At 42.7% G+C, this 20,590-nt stretch overlaps 1 protein-coding gene across 6 annotated transcripts in view; it reads left to right on the forward strand.

Moving 5' to 3' along the window:
- The window catches only part of LOC144019449 (T-box transcription factor TBX5-like), a 38,156-nt gene extending 22,612 nt beyond the window's left edge, over nucleotides 1-15,544 (forward strand). For 5 of the 6 annotated variants that reach the window (XM_077522523.1, XM_077522524.1, XM_077522522.1 and 2 more), the window contains 2 exons: nucleotides 7,112-7,356; nucleotides 12,592-15,544. In XM_077522523.1, coding sequence (XP_077378649.1) covers nucleotides 7,112-7,356; nucleotides 12,592-13,163 — 817 coding nt within the window. In that variant the 3' untranslated portion in view covers nucleotides 13,164-15,544. The remainder of the gene's footprint in view (nucleotides 1-7,111; nucleotides 7,357-12,591) is intronic. The other variant, XM_077522526.1, reaches the window with a different exon arrangement.
- Nucleotides 15,545-20,590: the final 5,046 nt, after the last annotated feature.

The following is a 20,590-nucleotide window of genomic DNA, read 5'->3' on the forward strand; positions in this document are numbered from 1 at the left end:
TTTTGGCCAATCCACACCGGCTCCGCACAGCTGCGGTCCGGCAGCTCCGTCGCCGACCACTTCCCGCCGTGTCTCGCGTGACCGCGCGCGATCATGTGGCATTAAAAACAACGACAAACACACAGAAAGTCTGTGCTCAACAGAGAAGCAGAAAGAGAGGTGGACTTTTATTATTTTGTGGCTTTCTACCTGCAATATAAACCTCTCCTCGTCCATCTTCGCTGGTGTCTAAACCGTGAATGAGCACCTCGCACGTTAACTCCAGGCCCGTCTACGCCCACATCACGTTTTGCTAGCATGCTTGCGAAATAGGAGCTGGCGGGTGTTTTATCTTGAAAGGTAACCGGAAATTTATTTAGAAACTGCGTCGGTCTTCCTGTCCCGCTCGATGTGTTTTGTGATAGCTTTCCATTTGCCGGAGGCCTACCGCTGCGGCGTCCGGCAAAAATCGAAAATAGGTCTATCCTTGCGGAAGGGCTGCGGCACGCCGCAGCTGAGACGCAGTCGACACGCAACGCCCACGCAAGTGGTGTAAACTGCACCATTCGAATGAATGTAATCTAATTGCTTGCGTCGCCGGAACGCACTGCAACCGCACCGCAACCGGTGTAAATCCAGATAACAGCAGCCATGTTAGATTTGTGCTTGACAGTCAGTGAGATTCTGTAAATGGTGGCACCCGTGCCTGCTTTGGTGTACAATAGTGTCAACAAACCAGTACTAAACAGAATATCGAAACCATCCTGAGAATTGTTGATGTGTAAGTATTGTCGCTTTTGTGTATTTACGTGCTTAAGTGTAAGTCATTTATTGTCTTGATTTTTTTTAAGTTTATGTTTAAAGGTTGTGTTTTGAGATAATAGTTTTTAGTATATTTAAAGGGGAAGTCAACCTTAAACATTTCCTGACAATAATATTAGATGTGACCTTACTAGTCTAAACATGACCTTCTGATTAATACTACGTTTGTGGAATATGAGATATGAAGCAAAATCCAGCCGTTTTTAATCCATCTCAAGGGACGGCCATTTTGCTACTCGCTGTCGACTGAAGATGACATCACAATTGCTCAGTCAGGGCTCAGGCAACGACCAATCACAGCTCACCCGTTTTCTGAGCTGTGATTGGTTGTTACCTGAGCAACTGTGATGTCATTTTCACTCGACAGTCTCAGGATTGCGGTGTGGTTGTGGACCCAAGTGAAGAGAGGCAAAGCAAGGCGTGGCACGGGTGCTCTTAACAAGTGAATTCAATTAAACCAAAACAAAAGTGGCAAACTGGTAACTAAGAAAAACAACAAAGTCCAGATACAAACAATAACCAAACAAACAGATGTAGCAAGGCGAGAAGTGGCATGACAAAAGCAGTAGGACACGGAAAATAACAATGGACCAACAAGACCGGAACTGAAAACAGGTGACTTATGCTGCATTTGAGGATGGTCGGAAGTCGGAAATATCCGAGTTCAAACCAGGAAGTGCATCCGGGAATGCCCCCTTGAACTCGGAAATTCCACTCGCGAAGTTGGAAAACACCAAGGACCCCGACTTCACCGGCGGACTACAATGTGACGTCACTCTGAATGGCAAAACACAATTTACTCGAGTATAAAACTAGCTTTCTTCATACATAAATATTTGCCATAACTTAACGTAACGCAACGTACGTGACAGTATTGTAATTATATGGTAAACTACTTAACTGTATGGAATGCTTAAGAAATAAGATTCAAACAATAAATGAAGCAACATTGCAAAAATGTAAGTTTTCTGGAGGTCAAATTGAGTTTTGAGGACCAAAATGAAAAACAATTTATCACTATCCACCATTTTGGTTGTTTACTTTCACCTTGAACGCTTTGAGGTCAGAACTGGGAAGTTTCAACTCGGATATTTCCGACTTTCGACCATCCTCGAATGTAGCATAAATACACACCAACTAATTACACAACAAGGGACACCTGGACAAGGCACACAGGGCTGGGGACACTGATTGGTTGACACAAGAGGGAAGGTTGACAAGTACAGGTGAACAAGATCACACTTTTAACGAGACAAGAAAATCACAACTATTAACCACAACAATGGAACCAAAAGCAACCCCCCCAAAAACAAACCCTAAACCCAAACCATGACAGACAGCAAGTGACAAAATGGCCGCCTTGTGATCAATGGCGGAGCCAGAGGGGGGCCCGGGGGGGCACGTGCCCCTGCTGAAATGTGATTGGACCCAGTAGACGCCAAATGATTGACATATCACGGCACCGGCGCAGTGACGTCGCACGCCTGGCCGATGCAGCCTGCCAGCATTTTTTTCAAGCAGACGCCTACTAATTGTTATGCCCCTCCTGAACAGTGGCTGGCGCTACTTACGACAAAGCATTATAATCCACCTCACTAGGAGTCTGGAGAAGGAGAATCATCTGTTTTAAAGGGACACTTTACTTATTGATCCATTTTTAGCAGCAAAAAGTTGCTACTTTTTCAATAATTAATTTGGTGACGTGATTATTTTTTTATGTACATTTAATAACTTTTAAACCATTGTTAAAATGAATCGAACGCCGGCATGTTTGTTACACGTGACTAAATAACCCGGATGTTTACGTCACTAGTGTGTAAACGCTACACTATGGAAGCACTATGCAACGCAGCCGTGCATCTAGCGTCAAACCCGGAAGGATTAAACCTTATCGCTTCGAGCCAACACGACAAAATAACACTACCGAAGGAAAGTCTGCCTTGGATGTGAAAGTTGTGGCGCCAGATGGTCTTTTCGGGCACAAAATAAACTTTGACGAACGAGTGAATCAGGCGGGGGGTGAGTGGTGCTCGTGCGGGAGCTGCAGGAATGGACAATCCGCTAATGAATGTGTGCTGTCTGGAAATGAAAGAACTCGAGGATCGGTTCCTTGCGGACAATCTCAACTGCATCCTGGAACATCAGACATTCAACATGGCAATACTAAATAGACATTCTCAGGATAGCTTTGGTTGCGATGAAAGATGTGAAGAAGAAAAGTCTTGGAGGAGCAAATATCCAACAGGTAAAGTGACACACAGTACGAGCAATGCAAAACGTGTGGAACTGACGAAATATTTCAGGAAAAAGAAAAAATAGTAAAATTAAATGTATCGTCGTTACAGCACCCAACCTCCCCTAGCTGTTTTTTTTTTCTTTTTTGCGTAGCGTCCCACTGCGGTCAGGCCAGCCGCCACTCGAAAAGACGAAGTCAAGCCAGCCGCCCCAACGATTGTTAATACTGTGCATTACGGTAACGTGCCGACGTGCCCCTGCGTTGGCCACCTTCAAATGAATTATGAAATAAAACAGTCCGTGCAGTATAATAACCAATGCCCCCCCCACCCCCGAAACATGCCTACCTTTCGCTTTAAATTTGCTTCGCTTCTCCGAGATCTTTCAGTGGCCGTAGTTAGACCTCGATTTGTGCCGGCTGTTGTGAGAGTGAAGGCTCCGTGTTGCTAGCAGTTGCGGCTCCTCCATCGGCTTGATTATTTCCCACGTCTGGTTCTTTAAAGATACTCGGTACTGCGTTGGGCTTTAGTATTAGGCGTGTGGTGTACCCCATCTCAAATTGTAACATATATTCGAAGTCCTCATGCCTGAAATGTTCGCTGCGCGCACGCCTGCTTGTCCTTCGGGAGGTTGACAGCACTTAGCAAACAAACCATTGTCTACTCAAGTAGCTTTTTTTTTTTTTTTTTTTTTTTTTTTTTGGGGGGGGGGGGGGGGGGGGGTCTCGCGGGTTTTTCCTTGCCGACGCCTTGCAAAATTTTGCAATACAGTAAGGCATAACTGACGTTTGTGTCTTCCTCGTTGTTATGTCTGCGTGAACTACTGTTCCCCAAGCGAGTATACACACTAGTGACGTCACCACTTGGGGGCGTTGCAACACGGAAGTACTTCTATGTTGAAAAAAGTTAAATAAATCAATATAGGAGTGTATTCTTCAGCTCTTATGCATGTTTCGTAGCTATACTAACTATTTACTGCCAATCAAGCCATACATGTAAAATTAAAGGAGCCTTCCTTTAAGGAGCACCTGAGTACCGGTATGCTGATCCGACAGAATACCGGCACATCAAGAATGCATGTTGGCGTTTGGCTATATCATGTTTGTTTGCCTGTGAGACGTGAGTGACTGTTTAAAATAACTTTTATGTTCAGATTATGGGTGTCAAAATTGTCGCGTTATTATCTCGTTTACTTAAAGTGCCTTTAACGGCACTGTTTTTTTTAACGCTCGATTAACGACCGCTCCTTATTTGGAAAGCCTCTACTCAGGGAATTCTAGTCACCACGCAGTAGAAACGTCCACGTCAAAACTACCCCATAGAAATGCACTGGAGCTAAAATACAGTGTTTAAGGGGCAGAATATAGGTGGAGGAGCCATTTGGACTGTGTCTCACCACTACCACCCGTGCCTTGCTTTGAAAGAACGCACTCGTTTCGCCGTTGCGTTCGCACCGAGCACCAAGAGGCGTCCATGGGCACTCAGAAACCCCTGTGAGAGTAAAGAGCCGAATGGACGCCGTCTTGACAGTTGGAGTGAGCACAAGCCTATTTATCTTTAAATGTGAGGCGTATTTTATTCAGCATCTCCACAAAATATCTCATCAAGGTGAAAGTGAAACTACCGCTGTGTTCGCTGTAACAGTAGAGCGGCCTCAGCTGCGTCTCGCATCCGAGAACTTAACAAAATAAAAGCGTCCGACGTCATAAAAAGGAGTCACTATAACACAATTTAGCAGTAATAAATTAAATGATACTGCCTAATGTGTGGGGATTGGCGTCAAGTTGTAGTTTACCATTTTAAAATGTGCAGAAACTCGCAAGTTACTTATTGTTTAAAATTACAGAGCTATTAATATGAAAAGAACACATCGGTCGTTTCTGGTTCCTATGCAGTAAAAATTCGTCATTTTACAATGCACATCCTATTTCACTTAACAAAATAAAAGCCAAGCGCGAATGCATATATTTGTGGGGACTGTTGTATTTTACAGTTTTAAAAATGTGCATAATTTCACAAGTTACTTCATGTTAAAAATTAGGCAGCTCCTAATATGAAAAGAGAAATGCATTGAGCTTTCACTATTGTCTTACAAATGCAATTATACCATGTTGTAGTGATAGAAAAATTACCAAAACAAATCAGTCACGCTTTGGTTTGGTTTTACAGTACAGCACATATTTTATTTTTATTTTTTTTTAAACTTTTTTTTTTCTTGAATTGTTATGAAATTACTCTATCAATGAATTTTTAAATTTTTTTAATTGAATTGTTATGAAATTACTCTATCAATGACTAAAAAAAAATAAAACCATATTGAAATTGTACATTTTATTGTAAATGTAGGTATAAATTGAGATATAAAATGTGCAATTAATGTGTGATTAATAGTTAATTATTGAAGTAATGCGATTAATTATGATTACAAATTTTAATCCACTGACACCCCTAGTTCAGATAGATTGTTTTGGACGGACATCAATAAGCAACGTAGTTTTGTGCAAGCTAAAAATAAGTATGTTGTTGTTGTTATGCAATACAATAGCACCCTCCAATGGTTGAAAGTTCAAACAGACACTAACTGACGTTTGCATTTACAGGTAGAAATGGAGGATTTATTCACATAATTATTAATTAATCACATTAATAAATTATGTGGTTGTAAATGAAGTAGTAGTTGGAGTAGTAAATGTATTTTTCATAGGGTGTGTGGAAAATGAAACGACAAGGAGAGTTTGACACTTAGACAGGATCTTTAGTCATACTGTAATACAAATTTGCATTATGTTCATATTATAATGTTATGTTGATAAAAGTACTGTAATTGCATGAATACAGTATCTGCGTGTGCGTGCAAGTTCATTCAAGTTAAACAGTGCTGAATTATTTTTTTTGTACATTTTATACATTCTTAATAAACGGCACATTATGTGCAAAAATCTCCCCTGTGCTTAATATGTACTTAAATATATTTGAACATCGATAGAGACTCCGATTGAAATTAATTTTCATGAAAACAAATTTGGCATCATCTTTGGATGAAGTATCCTTGGCCCCCCCCTGGCCCCCCTATTTATAAAAGTCTGGCTCCGCCACTGCTTGTGATACTGATAAAAATTGCTGGATTTTTCTGCTTAACTCATATTCCATTAACGCAATATTAATCAAAATACCATATTTAGACTAGTGTGGCTGCATAGAATTTTTGGGTGTGTTGACTTCCCCTTTAATAACAAATTATTCATATAAATTCACTATTTACAGTCCCTATCCCTGCAAATAGCAGGGGTCCACTGTATACCAAGCGACCCGCCTCCCCCTCCTCCTCCCAACTCTATTATGATGGCGTACATATGGTGTGAGAGTGCGTGTGTTGGCTTGAGCCAAGTGGCTAGAAAGATGTGAGCCGCTGTCACCTGAAGGTTGAGCTTGACCCTATAGCTGGTCCTCAGCATTAACAACACAGCACAACACACGAGAGCGGAGCGGCAAGAGACCAATGATAGCGCTGCGCTACTGCTTGTGAATCACACTGTCACCGCTCATCAACCGCTTGCGCGGCGAGCCCATCTCCACTGTGGCAGCTGAACTCCACTTGGGTCGGGGCAGTTTTGGAGGATGTTAGTGAGCCAATGAGAGAGGCTGTTACTGGAAGGGGGGGGGGGGGTTCGGTGGAGTGCACCCCCCCCTTTTGTGTTATTGTGCTGCTTTGGGTTGCGGAGATGAGCCTATATCCGAAGTGACACATGGCTTGGTGTTTATTTTTAGAGCGGCAAATTATCTCACAAGCGGCCCTGGCTGTGTTTGTGCGTGCATGTGTCTGCATGTGCGTGTCACTATCTCAGCGCCAGTCAGCGAGATGTGGCCCGCTGTCCCCTACATACCGCAGAGTTCACCGAAAGGGCTTTGTTTACAGAGGGAGATCAGAGCTGAAAGGATGGAGAGCGCTTAAAGTAGACTTGAAAGAGAGAGACGGAAAGGGGAGGAAAAAAACAGAAGCACGAATACATGGGACCAGGCAAAAAAATAAAAAATACCTGGATGCGCTCAAAAACATCATTTTTTTTCTGTGTTAGTAAGGACTACCCTGTGGTCCCACGCAGCACGGGTCGGCAGAGAGCGTGCTCCGCGGCGAGTCCCTTCGGCGGGGAGGTCCGGGTTCTGAGGGGCTCGCCCGAAGCGGCCACGTCGCCCTACAGCTGTGAGAACGGCCTGAGCAGCAGCCCGCAAACGCTGCTGGGAGCCGCGTCCACTCACTACCACTTGTCTCATCCTCAACACGTCCAGCAGACTCAACTTTACCATTGCACCAAGAGGAAAGGTAAGAGCGGATAAATTGTTCGTCAGCTCACGTCACCGGTGTCATAGTAAGCCGTGAAAACCCCATTTATCGCGGGACCCACCTGAGAGGGCATGTAATTTTTTCCTCATTTTTTTGGGTTAGTTTTATAGGTTTACACAGACCCGTCACCAGAGCCCAGGCTTAAGGGGGGCACATGAAATGCATGGGCGGGCCAAATTATTTTGAATACCCTAACCCTACAGACAGTATTAACTTGCCCAATATATTTGGATAAATTTATGTAGCACTGCCATGCATCTATCCATTGAATGGCGCCCGCTGACAGTTTTTATTATTGACAGCATTTGCAGTACATAAACATACAGTAGACTGCAGCGGCGCCGTGAGTACGTTTACGCCGCAGCCATATTGGATGAGGCAAAGTGAAGCTATTGAGATGTATCATCAAACCACAACTCATTGGATTAATAAGGAACTATTACCTTTGATTATATTATCCCATTCAAAGTCAATCTTACTACGGTAATTATTTTCTGATGTAATTCATTCGCCTAGGGATGTAACGATATCCAAATGTCACGATACGTTATCACGATGTGAAGCTCACAATACGATAATTATCACGATATTGTGGGGAGGTTGGCGATATTTAAAAAAGGTCACAATATTGTAAAAAAAATTAGCTCATACTAAAAAAAGCACAATATTTTGCTTTTGTACATAACATCAATATTACATTATTATTGTTTTATTATTATTACGTTATTATTATTATGTTATGTTGTTAATGCACGCACACATTGAGTTCCTCCACATTTTGACTTGGTTCACAGGCATATTACGTTCCCCTTCATCTGACAAGTAGTGTAGATTTGAAACATAAAAGGGCTAAAACATCCCTAATGAAAATTATATTGCACTAAAAAAATAGCCACCAGAGGGTGCTAGGACTGCACAACTGGAAATCAACCTGACATTTTTAACAGATGTGTTGCATTTAAATATCGTCAACATGACGACGACGATATTGTTGCAATTTTAATATCACAATATCACGATATTGCGCCTATCGTTACATCCCTACAATCGCCACATCCAATATGTCAGATGAGCTGACATATCGCATCGAATGGGCCACCTGTTTGAACGGTGTCTGCAGCAGAATTAAAAAGAAAAAAGGAACGCAACATCCTACCTCATTTTAGATGCCCAAGCTATATGTGGGTCCCGTAGTGGCTCTTTAGTTGCCGACACGAATGTAGTTTGTAGTATGTCCCTCCTCACTTGTCTTGTGAGCCAGCGTCCCCAGAAACTTGCAGCTTCACTTCTCCAAAATCTCCTAAAGTCAGCGTAGGCATGCCTAGCATGATATTAAGTTATGCAAGGCTGACACTTGCACGATTTTGTGGCACGAATTGGCACAACTCGAGAGTCGTGCCAGGGCGCAAACTAGTCACAAAGTGGCGTGAAGTGTGCGTAAACCCGTCGTGACTGCGTGTCATGTCGGGGCAAAAATTTAGAAATGGTCAAATTTTGAAATATTCAAAATTTTTGTCACGACAAAATTTCGCGACCGGGTCGTGAACTATGCACAAACTGTTCGTGGCAGTTCGTGCCATGCCACGACTCTCACGAAGTGCCACGAATAGGGGTTGGGGAGGCTCCCTTTTTATATGGCGTTTTGCGCAAACTCGTCGTGCAAATGCATAAACTATGCACGAACTATGAGTGAACTTGTGCCAGTTCGTGTCAATGTGGACACGAATGGTGAACCTGTTGTGAACCCGTCGTGAACAGTGCGGGAACCTCCCAGTTCGTGCCCCAAAATGGCAAGACTTGCCACGACAAGATCGTGGCCAAAAGTCGTGCATGTGTCAGCCTTGCTTATGACTGCGATGGCTGTTGCAGATAAGACTGGCCATCAATCAAACAAAACCATACCACTATTTCTTCATATTGTGACGTCTTGCAAGAATGCCGCCAGAAAACGTTATTTGGAAATGTCTCCCTTTTTAGGCTACCGTTGGCCGTAGCAGACGCCGAAAACAAGAACAATTCACGAGCGGCGAGCAATGAATACAAGCAGCCAACACAAATGTAACGTCCCTCCTACACCGCGAGACCTGTGTTGCGTTTACTGACACTCGGACATAAGAGTGCTGAACAGAATGAATGGAAACATATAATAATAAAAAAAAAAAGGAGAACCATTTTAGAGATCCATGCCTCAAATGGGCAGGCACAATCATCTTGGTGGGCGGGCACGGACCCCAATGGGCCGCCATGGTGACGGGTGTGCGTTTACATCTCTCAAATGCTTTAATGACATTGGAACTTCCTAAACACACTTTTTAAATTTCTTTACCATCTGTCAGCATTGAGTCATGAGCCATAATGTTAATGGACTTACCAGAACCGGCATTGGCCCCATATATTGTGATACATTTAAATAATTATTTCATATTTAGAATATTTATGCTGTATTATTAATAGGGATGTAACGATATACAAACATCACGATACGATATTATCATGATATGAAGAGGCAGGACTGTTTTTGCACATCCTTTGGTTCCGGTTCGGTTTGGGACGTGTGGGCTGCGTCACAATACTTGTGCTTCCGACTTTGTGCCCCTTAGTTGCCCGTTCGCAACCCGGACCGGAATCAAAGCTCATGTGCAACATCACGGAAGTTGGAAGTCCCGCCTCTTCCATGGCATATACCCCATTGTGGGGAGGATGGCGATACAAAAAAAAGTCACAGTACTGTTAAAAAAAAAAAAAGACCTCATACTAAAAAAAAAACAAAAAAAACAATATTGTGCTTTTGAGCAATACAGCAATAAAAATATTGTAAAAAATATTATAAATATTGTATATAAATATATAAATATATTATTGCGGCACTTACTCCACATATTGACACGATTCACATCATATTACGTTCTCCGCTATATCAATAAAGATGACTTGACTTGACTTCATCTGACCATAAGTGTGGATTTGAAACATAGAAGAGCCAAAACATGCCTTGTGAAAATTAAACCACACAAAAAAACTAGCCACCAGAGGGTGCTAAAACTAGACAAATGGAAATCAACCTGACTTTTTTTTTAACAGTTGTGCTGCTTTTAATATCATGACATGATGACGATGATATATTGTGGGAGATCGCGATATCACGATATTGCCGGTATCGTTATATCCCTAATTATTAAGCGACGACCAAAATAAATACTTTATTGTGACTGTAATTGCAGCCCATGCCTCTGAAGTTTGCACTCCTTCCTTTCTGCTTATTGAAAACATTGAAAAAAATTCTAATGAGAACTGTGCAAGATGGATGCAAAAATTATTAAAATCCCATGAATAAGACCCATTTTTTTCTATATAAAATGATCCAAAATTGTCCCACCGTATTATACACGGATTCATACATACTTAAAAAAAAAAAAAATAGGATAAAACAGAAAAAGAAAAAGGCATACTTTCATTCCATATTTAATTTTTTTCTAATATAAAGTAACTCATTTTAAAAAATGCTCATGTGTACACCTTGAGCAAAATTGAAATTTAACTATCAATAATCAAGTTCAATCGTTAATTAATGATGTTTAAAAAAAATAAATACTTAAAGCAACACTAAGGAACTTTCAGTTTACATTAATTATGGCAGCGCCTTCTGGACAAAAGCGGTATTGTTATGCCTGGACTTTTCCCATGAGGACAAACGCATTGCGTCGTTTTTTTTTTAGCTCACGCCAGCGAGTGAAAGCCGGACCAGTGTTGATCCTTAACTGTCCTTTTATCCGGGCTGCTTCCCTTTTTTCTTTTTCGTCTCCTCAGACAAAACTTTTCAGTTGTTTTGCAGCTTCTGCCATGAAAGCAGTAATCGTGCGTCGACATTCAATTTGACTTCCGTCTTAGGGAAATGGGGGAAGTAATGGGTGAAGTAACGTATGTCATAAATCAGTCAGAACATTTGTAGATTTGTTTGTGGCAACGGTACATTTAAGTCATTGTTTCAGAAGAGTTATGAAAATATTTATTTAAGGTTGAAAAGTTCCTTAGTACTACATTAATTGCTGTTGCCAGTGTTTAGCAGCAGCTACAAGTATATGCACATCATGTTTCATGTGAAAATCAAGCAAAATTTAGAAAATTTGGCAATATTAGGAGTAAACGACAAGCTTGTTTCATTTTTGTTAGAGAATAGACGACAAACACTTGATATTCCCAAACTAATTATCAATCAAATGTAGGTATACATTCACTAGCCTTGCCAATAGCTACCATGAAATGAGATACAATATCAACAACAGTGTCACGACAAACTGCATTTACAAAGCTCATTATGCCCAATATTAATCCATACTTCTTTGCTATATCAGCATGATGCAGTGTGTTCTACTATAAACTTCATCTATTGGATTACATTAGATTGTGCAGGTCTACTGGTGTGGCAAATCCTAGCTATCTATAATTAATGTGGAATTTACATGCGAGGATAAGCAATTTGGAGAATGAATGGATGTGTAAAAGGCAGATTAACCTGTAAATAAAACACTCTGCTGCTTGTTGTTAGTTTAACAAACCGGTTTACAGAACAGTACGGAGAGTGCAATAACAAATATACATATTTATTTATTTTTTTTACAATATTGTGACCTTTTTTGTATCGCCAACCTCCCCAAAATAATTATCGTATCGTATCCTTCATGTAGTGATAATATCATATTGTGATGTTTGGATACTGTTACATCCCATATATATATATATATATATATATATATATATATATATATATATATATATATATATATATATATATATATATATATATATATATAATATATATGAAAATAGAAAATACCTTTTTTTTATTTCTATTTTTGTGTTTGCCATTTGACAGATAGCATGCTCAAAATGAAGTACAATGGAGCCATATACAAGTCCTCACTAAAATAGTCTAAACATGGCAAAGATTGTTGATGTCTCAATTCCACAAGAAGATAAAGTACTTGACATGATCTCGTTGCCAACTACAGTATAATGCGTGCAGTCCATTAAGATCATCTGAGCAACATGAATCAGCCACTCTCTATTTTTGTGCCTCAGTAAATGTCAAGCGGCAAAACGAACGCAATTGTCTTTTATGTGCACTTTTGCTACTCAGCTCAGCAATAAAACTGTTTGAAAGTAGCCGCAACTTTCTCTGCGCTGATTTAATGTCACAACGTTTTCTCTGTGCAGTGGAGGAGAACTGCTCCACGGGAGACTGCCAGCACCCGTTCAAGAGAGCCTTCCCTGCTAGCTCACGAAGCCCGGGCGACTCGTACTACCACGCCTCCCCCTTCGCGCCTCCCCCGCCGCCCGCCCTGTCCAGCACCCCTGGCCTGGGTCTCACAGACGCCCCCTACAGCTCCGACATGGGCCAGCGTCAGGCGTGCATGTTCGCCGGCTCGGAGAGCAGACTGGATGAGCGCGGCTGTGCGTCCTGGTCGTACCCCTGCCCGCTGCCCTCCGCCATGACCCCCGTGGAGCCCTACCCGCCTTATAACCCGCACCCCCACTACAACTCCAGTCCGCAGGGCTCGCGCCTGAGCGCCGTAGCCCACCACGACTCGCCGCCATTGGGAGAAGCCGTCGCTCACGACCCCTTCCAGAGGCAGAGCTCTGAAAACGTCGCAAGCAGGCAGCACAGCCCCCGTCTCCACAGAGAATATCCTCGCTTCGCCCCGAACTTGTCCCCCCCGCTCTACCACACGTTAGAGACGCACGCACACATCAGGTGTGGCGTCCCCGAATGGACCGCCGCCTCCTAAAGGACGTTCTTTGTGATTCTCCACTCCAAAAAAAATGCATCTTTTGTGCTGTGTGAACTGATCACGTGTTCTTCCCCCGATACTGCTGCGTCGTTAAAGGTGAAGTCGACCCAAAAGTTTTCTTTATGGTAATATGTTGAATGTGCCCCCACTAGTATAAACACAATTCTGATTAATATTGCATTTGTGCAATCCATCGCACGGGGTGGCCATTTTGCCACTGAAAATGACATCACAGTTGCTCCAACCTCAGGTAATCATGGCTTACCTTCAGAAAGCTGAGCCATGATTGCTTGTTACCAGATGCCTGAGCAACTGTGATGTCATTTTAAGTCGACAGCATGTGGCAAAATGGCCGCCCCTCGTGATCGATAAAAACGGGTGGATTTTTCAGCTGAACTCATTCCACAAATTCATGGGGGACCAAAAATAATAAATAAATAAATAAATAAATGTGAAAATTAAAATAGTGATGAAAATATAATTAAAAAAATAAATATAAATGGAAATAGAAAAAAATCAAAATTAATACAAAATATCCATAAATATCATTTAAAAAAATAAATACAAAAAATAAATATAAATGGAAATAGAGAAAATCAAAGTAAATACAAAAATAAATAGATTTAAATATCAACCAATCAATAAAAAGGCTCTGCTCTCATGTTTATTTATTTCATGCTTTCAATGCAGCATGAAATCTTTTTTTTTTTTTTTAAACACGCATACAAACATGGTCTCATGGGTAGGTAGCGACCCCGCACTGCCTGCACCGAGAGCAAGTGACAGTACCACCTCACCACCCATCATGAAATCCATCCATCCATCCATCCATCTATCTATCTATCTATCCATTTTTTGCTGTTTTTATTTCCATTTATATTTTTGTATTGAATTTTTGAATTATATTTTTTATATCAGTCACTTATTTAATGATGTATTTATTTATTTATTTTATTTTCAATTTTGGTTCTCCATACAAATGTAATAATCATTATAGTATATACCATACCATGTTTAAATTAGTGGGGTTGCATTGAACATATCGTAAAGAAAATTTTGGGTTGACTTCTTTTTTAAAAACTGGGCTTGAACAGCCACATCCAACAAAAGCCTCGATGTTTGGAAAAAAGAAAAGAAAAAAAAGAGCCCAGAATTTGTGCAGCACAAGGAACATCAAAGTTGTATTTTATTGTCTTTCTGTAACCCAACGACTGATGTCACCCAAATGTTTGCACTGTAAGACCAAAGCCTGAACAGAACAGGCTGTTTTTCCCTCCGCTTTGCGTCATGGTGAAAGATGTAAATTGTGACCCGTCGTCACACATTTATGGACCAAAATAATCTCACGGCAGAAGCCTGAGGGCAAGTTTTATTTTATTTTATTTTGAAATCGCTTTAGTGGAGCACAGCACAACTCCATGCACGTCCCTCCTGACACAGTGTTTTTGTGTGTGTGTGTGTGTGTGTGTGTAAAGGCTGTGTCAGCTCAGCTCAAGAACGCTATGAGCTCATTTGCAATGAGACAGCCAGTAGTAGCTGCAGGCGTCGCAGCACGGAGATAAACAGTTTGTTTAGATGGCGCTACAGGCTGTGGGACCTGTAAACACTGTTTCCACCGCATTCTGGCTAAATGCACATCCAAGCGTCACGCATCTGTCACCGTTGTCCTCTCTGTCACCCCCCTCCCAGCTGACCAATCATCTCCAGGGCCAACAAAGGAGCTCTGGCTCCACCCTTGTCCTAAGCTGACCGCTCCAACCTGATTTTTTTTTTTTTTTTGTTTGGTTGTTTGGGGCAAGTTGCTCCCAGAGGGTTGTAAACAGTGCTGTAAATGTGATATTTGATCCACTCAGGTAAATAGACGTTTAGTAATAGTCTGTTATTTGCCATTCCAATCGGTCCTTGTTAGTCCCACATTTACTGTAGTTCTAGAGGGAACCCATTTCCTTGCACATCTGGATAGCGTTACTTCCTGCCTGTGCCGACTGTAAAACAACAATTGTGGCTCTGTGCAAAATTGAAGCTGAAGTTGAGATTTTCTTTTTTTTTGTTTTTGTAGCAGTTTTGTTACATTTCCACCCGGGTTTTATATGCAGTAACATGAGAAGGTGCTGAGTTTGCATCCGTTATGTTTGTATGTGCGTGAGATGGTATGAATGCTGAAAAGTGTTTTTGTGTTTTTGTTTTCTAGTATTTATTACTCTTGGTTTGATGTCATTCTTGTGAAACAAGACGCGGTTTGAGATTGTTTTCAGAAGTTGGGTTCACCCTCTGTTTCCACGTGGTGAAAAATAGTTGTGGTATATGGGGAAAAAAAACTGTTTAATTGGAATCAAATTTATATACAGAACTAAATAAAGTTTTTGAGAATTTTGGTAGCATTTTTGTTTGCATTTATAGTCTAGTGTGGGTCTACACTTGAACAGCTGTGCAGTATAATCCTGAAGTCAAAAAACCCAAAGGTCCATCCATTATTTTTTTTTCATGCCTCGCAAAGGGAAGTCAGCCTTAAACATTTCTTGACGATAATGTTATATGTGACCTCACTAGTCTAAACATGATATTCTGATTAATATTACATTTGTGGAATATGAGTTATGAAGCAAAATCCAGCCCTTTTTATCCATCTCACGGGCAGCCATTTTGCCACATATGTTATTGACTGAAAATGACATCATAGCTGCTTAGGGCTCAGGCAACGACCAATCACAGCTCACCTGTTTTCTGAGGCTGAGACATGATTGGTTGTTACCTGAGACCTGAGCAACTGTGATGTCATTTTCACTCGACACCAAATAGCAAAATGGCCGCCTTCTGATATTGATCAAAACTGCTGGATTTTGCTCCACTAACGAATAATAATCATGCAAGACTTCACGAAATCTGGTGAGAAGTGTTCTGTAAATCTACACAGGGGCAGGCTAGATTATGTTTTGGTATTTTTGCAATGCAAGCTGGACTATCAGGGCACATTTAAAAGCAGCGTTTTGACGACTTAATTCGCCGCCAATCAAAGTGGCTCCTCTCATTTCCTTTAAATGCCGTGCATGAACCGTGCTATAGTTCATAACATAGTGGAAGAAGGCACTGATTCATTTATTTATTTATTTATTTTTAGTCCTATAGTGGAGCCTTCCACCTCCATTGTTAGTCTGTGTGTGCAAAAATAAGAACACAACAGTCAACAAATGAAGGAGAAAGTCCACCGTCTTCTATGGAATTTCCACAATGATAATGAGCAAAATGTTATGTCTTGAGTAGATTAGATTTTGCATAATCCCACGAACATGGAAGCACACGTGACAGAGGTAATTAACATTCCTAGAAGTTATTTATATTCAGCCCTCTGGAGTGGAAAGTGTACACTTAATGTTAATGCCCATAAGCTCCTGATAAGCACCTTCTCCTAAAAGTATACTTGTAAAGCGTCCAACAATCACATTTCAGCACCGCAGGGTATTGTTGGCTGTGTAACAATGTATACTTTGTCGTCTTATCACATGCACGGGAGACCCTCCAAAACCTCACACTCATCATCAATCCCCCCCAGAGTGGCCTGTGTGCATACCTTCTCCGACTTGTCTTATCTGTGACAAGTTGTTTGGCATCTCCAGTCTCCACCAGCTGGACCCCCTCACTGACAACCTGCTGCCCACAGAGGGGAGGGGTCCGCTGGGGCGTGGGATGAGGAAGGGGTGCCGCTTAGGCCGTCTAAAACTGTACACATATTCAGTGAAGATAGTCGATTTGATGGAGAAATACGAGCATTTTTTTTAAGTAGTCTATTTATAATTTAATGGCTTGTTGCATCCTTTGATTTTTTTTTCTCACACGTTGAGGTCAGAGGTTAAGCAGGCGACTCTTCAGCGGTTCTGTTCCTCCTTAACCCTTTGATGCCAGACTGGGCCGAAGGGGGGGTAAAGGAGGCGGAGAAAATATGAGCTCTCTCGGGGGCTACAGCACTTTAAAAATTGATTGATTCTTGTCATGCTTCCTTGTACAGTAACAGAGGTCTGCTATGACCCCCATCTGTTTGCAAGTAAGTTGGAAAATAAAGTTTGTGTGTACAATTTTGTGGAGTTAAATTGATTTGGTCCATACAACTAAAGAAGTATGTGTGTATGCATGTGTAATCATTCAGTGAAGGACTTTCTCATACACACTGTTTCAACAGTAGATTGATGGACCTTTGCGATCAAAGAACTTAAGTGGTGCTTATCGTTATCACTCTTTCCCTCTCGCATTCACTCATACACGCACGCACACGGTCCTCCTGCTGCTTTTTGCAGTCTTTCTGAATTCTCTTCAAATTCATGAATAATTAATCATAATAATGTTTTACTATTCATATAAAATTATTTTTATTTATATATAATTATTTTTATATTAAAGTATATTTATTTCTATTTATTTTTAATTATATTTATATGAATTAATTTTATTATTAAGGTTAATAATTGGATTGCCGGCGAGAGTGGATCCCAAAATACGCAGACCAGAGAAAGGAGGATCAAGAATTTATTCTGCGGATGCGCGGAAACAAACAACCGAAAAAGCTGGTCAAACAACCAGTACAAAACAACTCAACCGAAAACACTTGCAAAGGGCAAGGAGAAAAATAGCAATTAACGAAAAACACTTGCTTACAAAACGCAAGGATTCACAGCAAACATCATATCACACGAAATACAAAGTTCAACTTAGGAAAACATGGCCAACAGCGCACACGTAAAAGGTAACACTACAAGTCTAGGTGAGGGAACGCAAACTAAAATCCAAACATTCTACAAAGTACAACAAAGGGCGACGTAGTAATACAAGACACGTGAAAAGACTATGAAAGGCTATGAAAACGCTAGAATAAACACTTGGCTGCACAGCAGTGAGCAAGATGAATAATCTGGCAGTCGGCAGTGGTGGCGCAGTGGCTTTATAGTCCATTGATTGACCATGTGGAACAGGTGTGGTCATTAAGAAGGGAACGCCCACCAATCACTTGGGTGCTGGAATGAAAACAAACAGGCCTGAGAGCAAAACCATGACAGTACCCCCCCCTTAACGGACGCCCCCTGGCAAACCACCTGGTTTCGAGGGGTGAGCTGAGTGGAAGTCCCGCAGAAGGCACGGATCCAAGATCCAGGAGCGGGGAACCCACTGCCGCTCCTCTGGCCCGTAGCCCTCCCAGTCAACCAGATACTGGACACCCCTGCCACGAGGTCTGGAGTCCAGGATTTCTCTGACCGTGTAGATAGGGTCACCGTCGAGCAGTCGTGGAGGCGGAGGAGTTACTGGGGCAGGAGTCAAGTCGCTGGAGATGACAGGCTTGAGCTGGGAGACATGGAAGACTGGGTGGACTTTCATGGATGGCGGGAGACGAAGTTTCATGGCCACAGGATTAACCAGTCACAATCTCGTAAGGGCCTACGTACCGCTGGCCCAGCTTCTTGGCCCCACCTGCCAGCCGTAAGTTTTGGGTGGATAGCCATACCTTGTCTCCCGGCGTGTAAGTTGGTGCCGGGCGGCACCGCCGATCAGCGATGGCCTGGTTTCGGGCAGCAGTACGGGACAAGGCGGCTCTGGTCTCCCGCCAGACTTTGTGGGCTCGGCGAAGGTGCATTTGCACAGACGGGAGGCCTACCTGCCCTTCTTGGGACGGAAACAGCGGGGGCTGGTATCCGTAGGCAGCCTCGAATGGAGATCGACCTGTAGCTGAGGAGATCAACGTGTTGTGTGCGTACTCAACCCAGTTTAGGTGTGATGACCATGACGCAGGGGACTGCAGGCACACAACGAAGCGCCGCTTCAAGGTCCTGATTCAGACGTTCCGTTTGGCCATTTGTTTGCGGGTGGTAGCCAGACGAAAGACTTGTGGTGGCCCCTAATGCTCTGCAGAACCGTTTCCAGACTTGGGACACAAACTGTGGTCCTCGGTCAGAGACCAAGTCAAGGGGAATGCCATGGAGCCGAACCACGTGCTTTACTAACAATTTGGCCGTCTCCAATGCGGACGGCAACCTTGGTAAGGCCACGAAATGGCCTAGCTTCGAGAATCGGTCTATTATGGTCAGGATTACAGAGTTACCCTTCGATACTGGTAGTCCCGTGATGAAGTCCATGGCAATGTGGGACCAAGGGCGAGAGGGTACCGGTAAGGGCCGGAGTAGCCCAGCAGGTGCTTGGTGGGACGCCTTCCCACACGCACAGGCAACACATGCCCTCACAAAGTCTGCAACGTCCCTTCGGAGTTCCGGCCACCAGAACCGTTGTTCCACCAAGAATTGTGTGCGGTGGATTCCAGGGTGACATGCAAGGTCGGACTCATGTCCCCATCGCAAAACGTCCGTGCGCACTTGGGGGGGCACGAACAACTTCCCAGGGGGGTTGGATACCTGCTAGCGAGTCTGTAACCTTGCGTTCAATGGTCCACTGTAATCCTCCCACGATGCAGCGCTCGGGCAGAATTGGTTCAGGAACCAGGGCTTCAGTGACATTGTCATGGATGCGTGAAAGGGCATCAGGCTTCTGATTCAGGGTCCCCCTACGATAAGTCAACACAAAGTCAAAGCGAGTAAAAAACAGAGCCCATCTTGCCTGAAGAGGGTCCTTTCTCTTGGCTGCGCGAATATATTCCAGGTTCTTGTGGTCGGTGTAGATGACGAATTGTTCCTTGGCTCCCTCCAGCCAGTGTCTCCACTCCCGTAGAGCCAGTACGATGGCCAGAAGCTCACGGTTCCCAACATCATAGTTGACCTCGGCAGGACTGAAGCGCTTGGAAAAGAACACGCAGGGGTGCAGCCTCTGGTCGTCTGGGGAGCGTTGGGAGAGGACCGCCCCCACTCCTGAACTGGATGAGTCGACCTCGACCACAAAAGGAAGTTCTGGGTTAGCATGCTTTAACACTGGTGCCGTAGAAAATAATTGTTTTAAGTCAGAGAAAGCAGATTCTGCTCTTGGAGTCCACTGAAATGGGACCTTAGTTTATGTAAGCCGTGTAAGTGGTTCTGCCCTTTGGCTATAGTTACGGATAAAGCGCCTATAGAAGTTCGCAAACCCTAGGAACCTTTGCAGCTGTTTCCTAGACGTTGGAGAGGGCCAATCCACCACCGCCTGAATCTTAGCTGGGTCTGCTCTTAAGTTGCCCTCTCTCTACTATGAAGCCCAGAAATTGGACTGAGTCTAGATGAAACTCGCATTTCTCAGCCTTTACATACAACCGATTCTGGTCAAACAACCAGTACAAAACAACTCAACCGAAAACACTTGCAAAGGGCAAGGAGAAAAATAGCAATTAACGAAAAACACTTGCTTACAAAACGCAAGGATTCACAGTAGTGATGGCAAAATGAAGCCCCGTAAAGCAATGAAGCCCTGCAGTGAAATGCTTCACACACACGTAGGGGCTTCAAGATGATTCATTTCCTCGA

This window comes from Festucalex cinctus, chromosome 5 (assembly GCF_051991245.1).
Source record: "Festucalex cinctus isolate MCC-2025b chromosome 5, RoL_Fcin_1.0, whole genome shotgun sequence".
NCBI classification, from domain to species: Eukaryota; Metazoa; Chordata; class Actinopteri; order Syngnathiformes; family Syngnathidae; genus Festucalex; species Festucalex cinctus.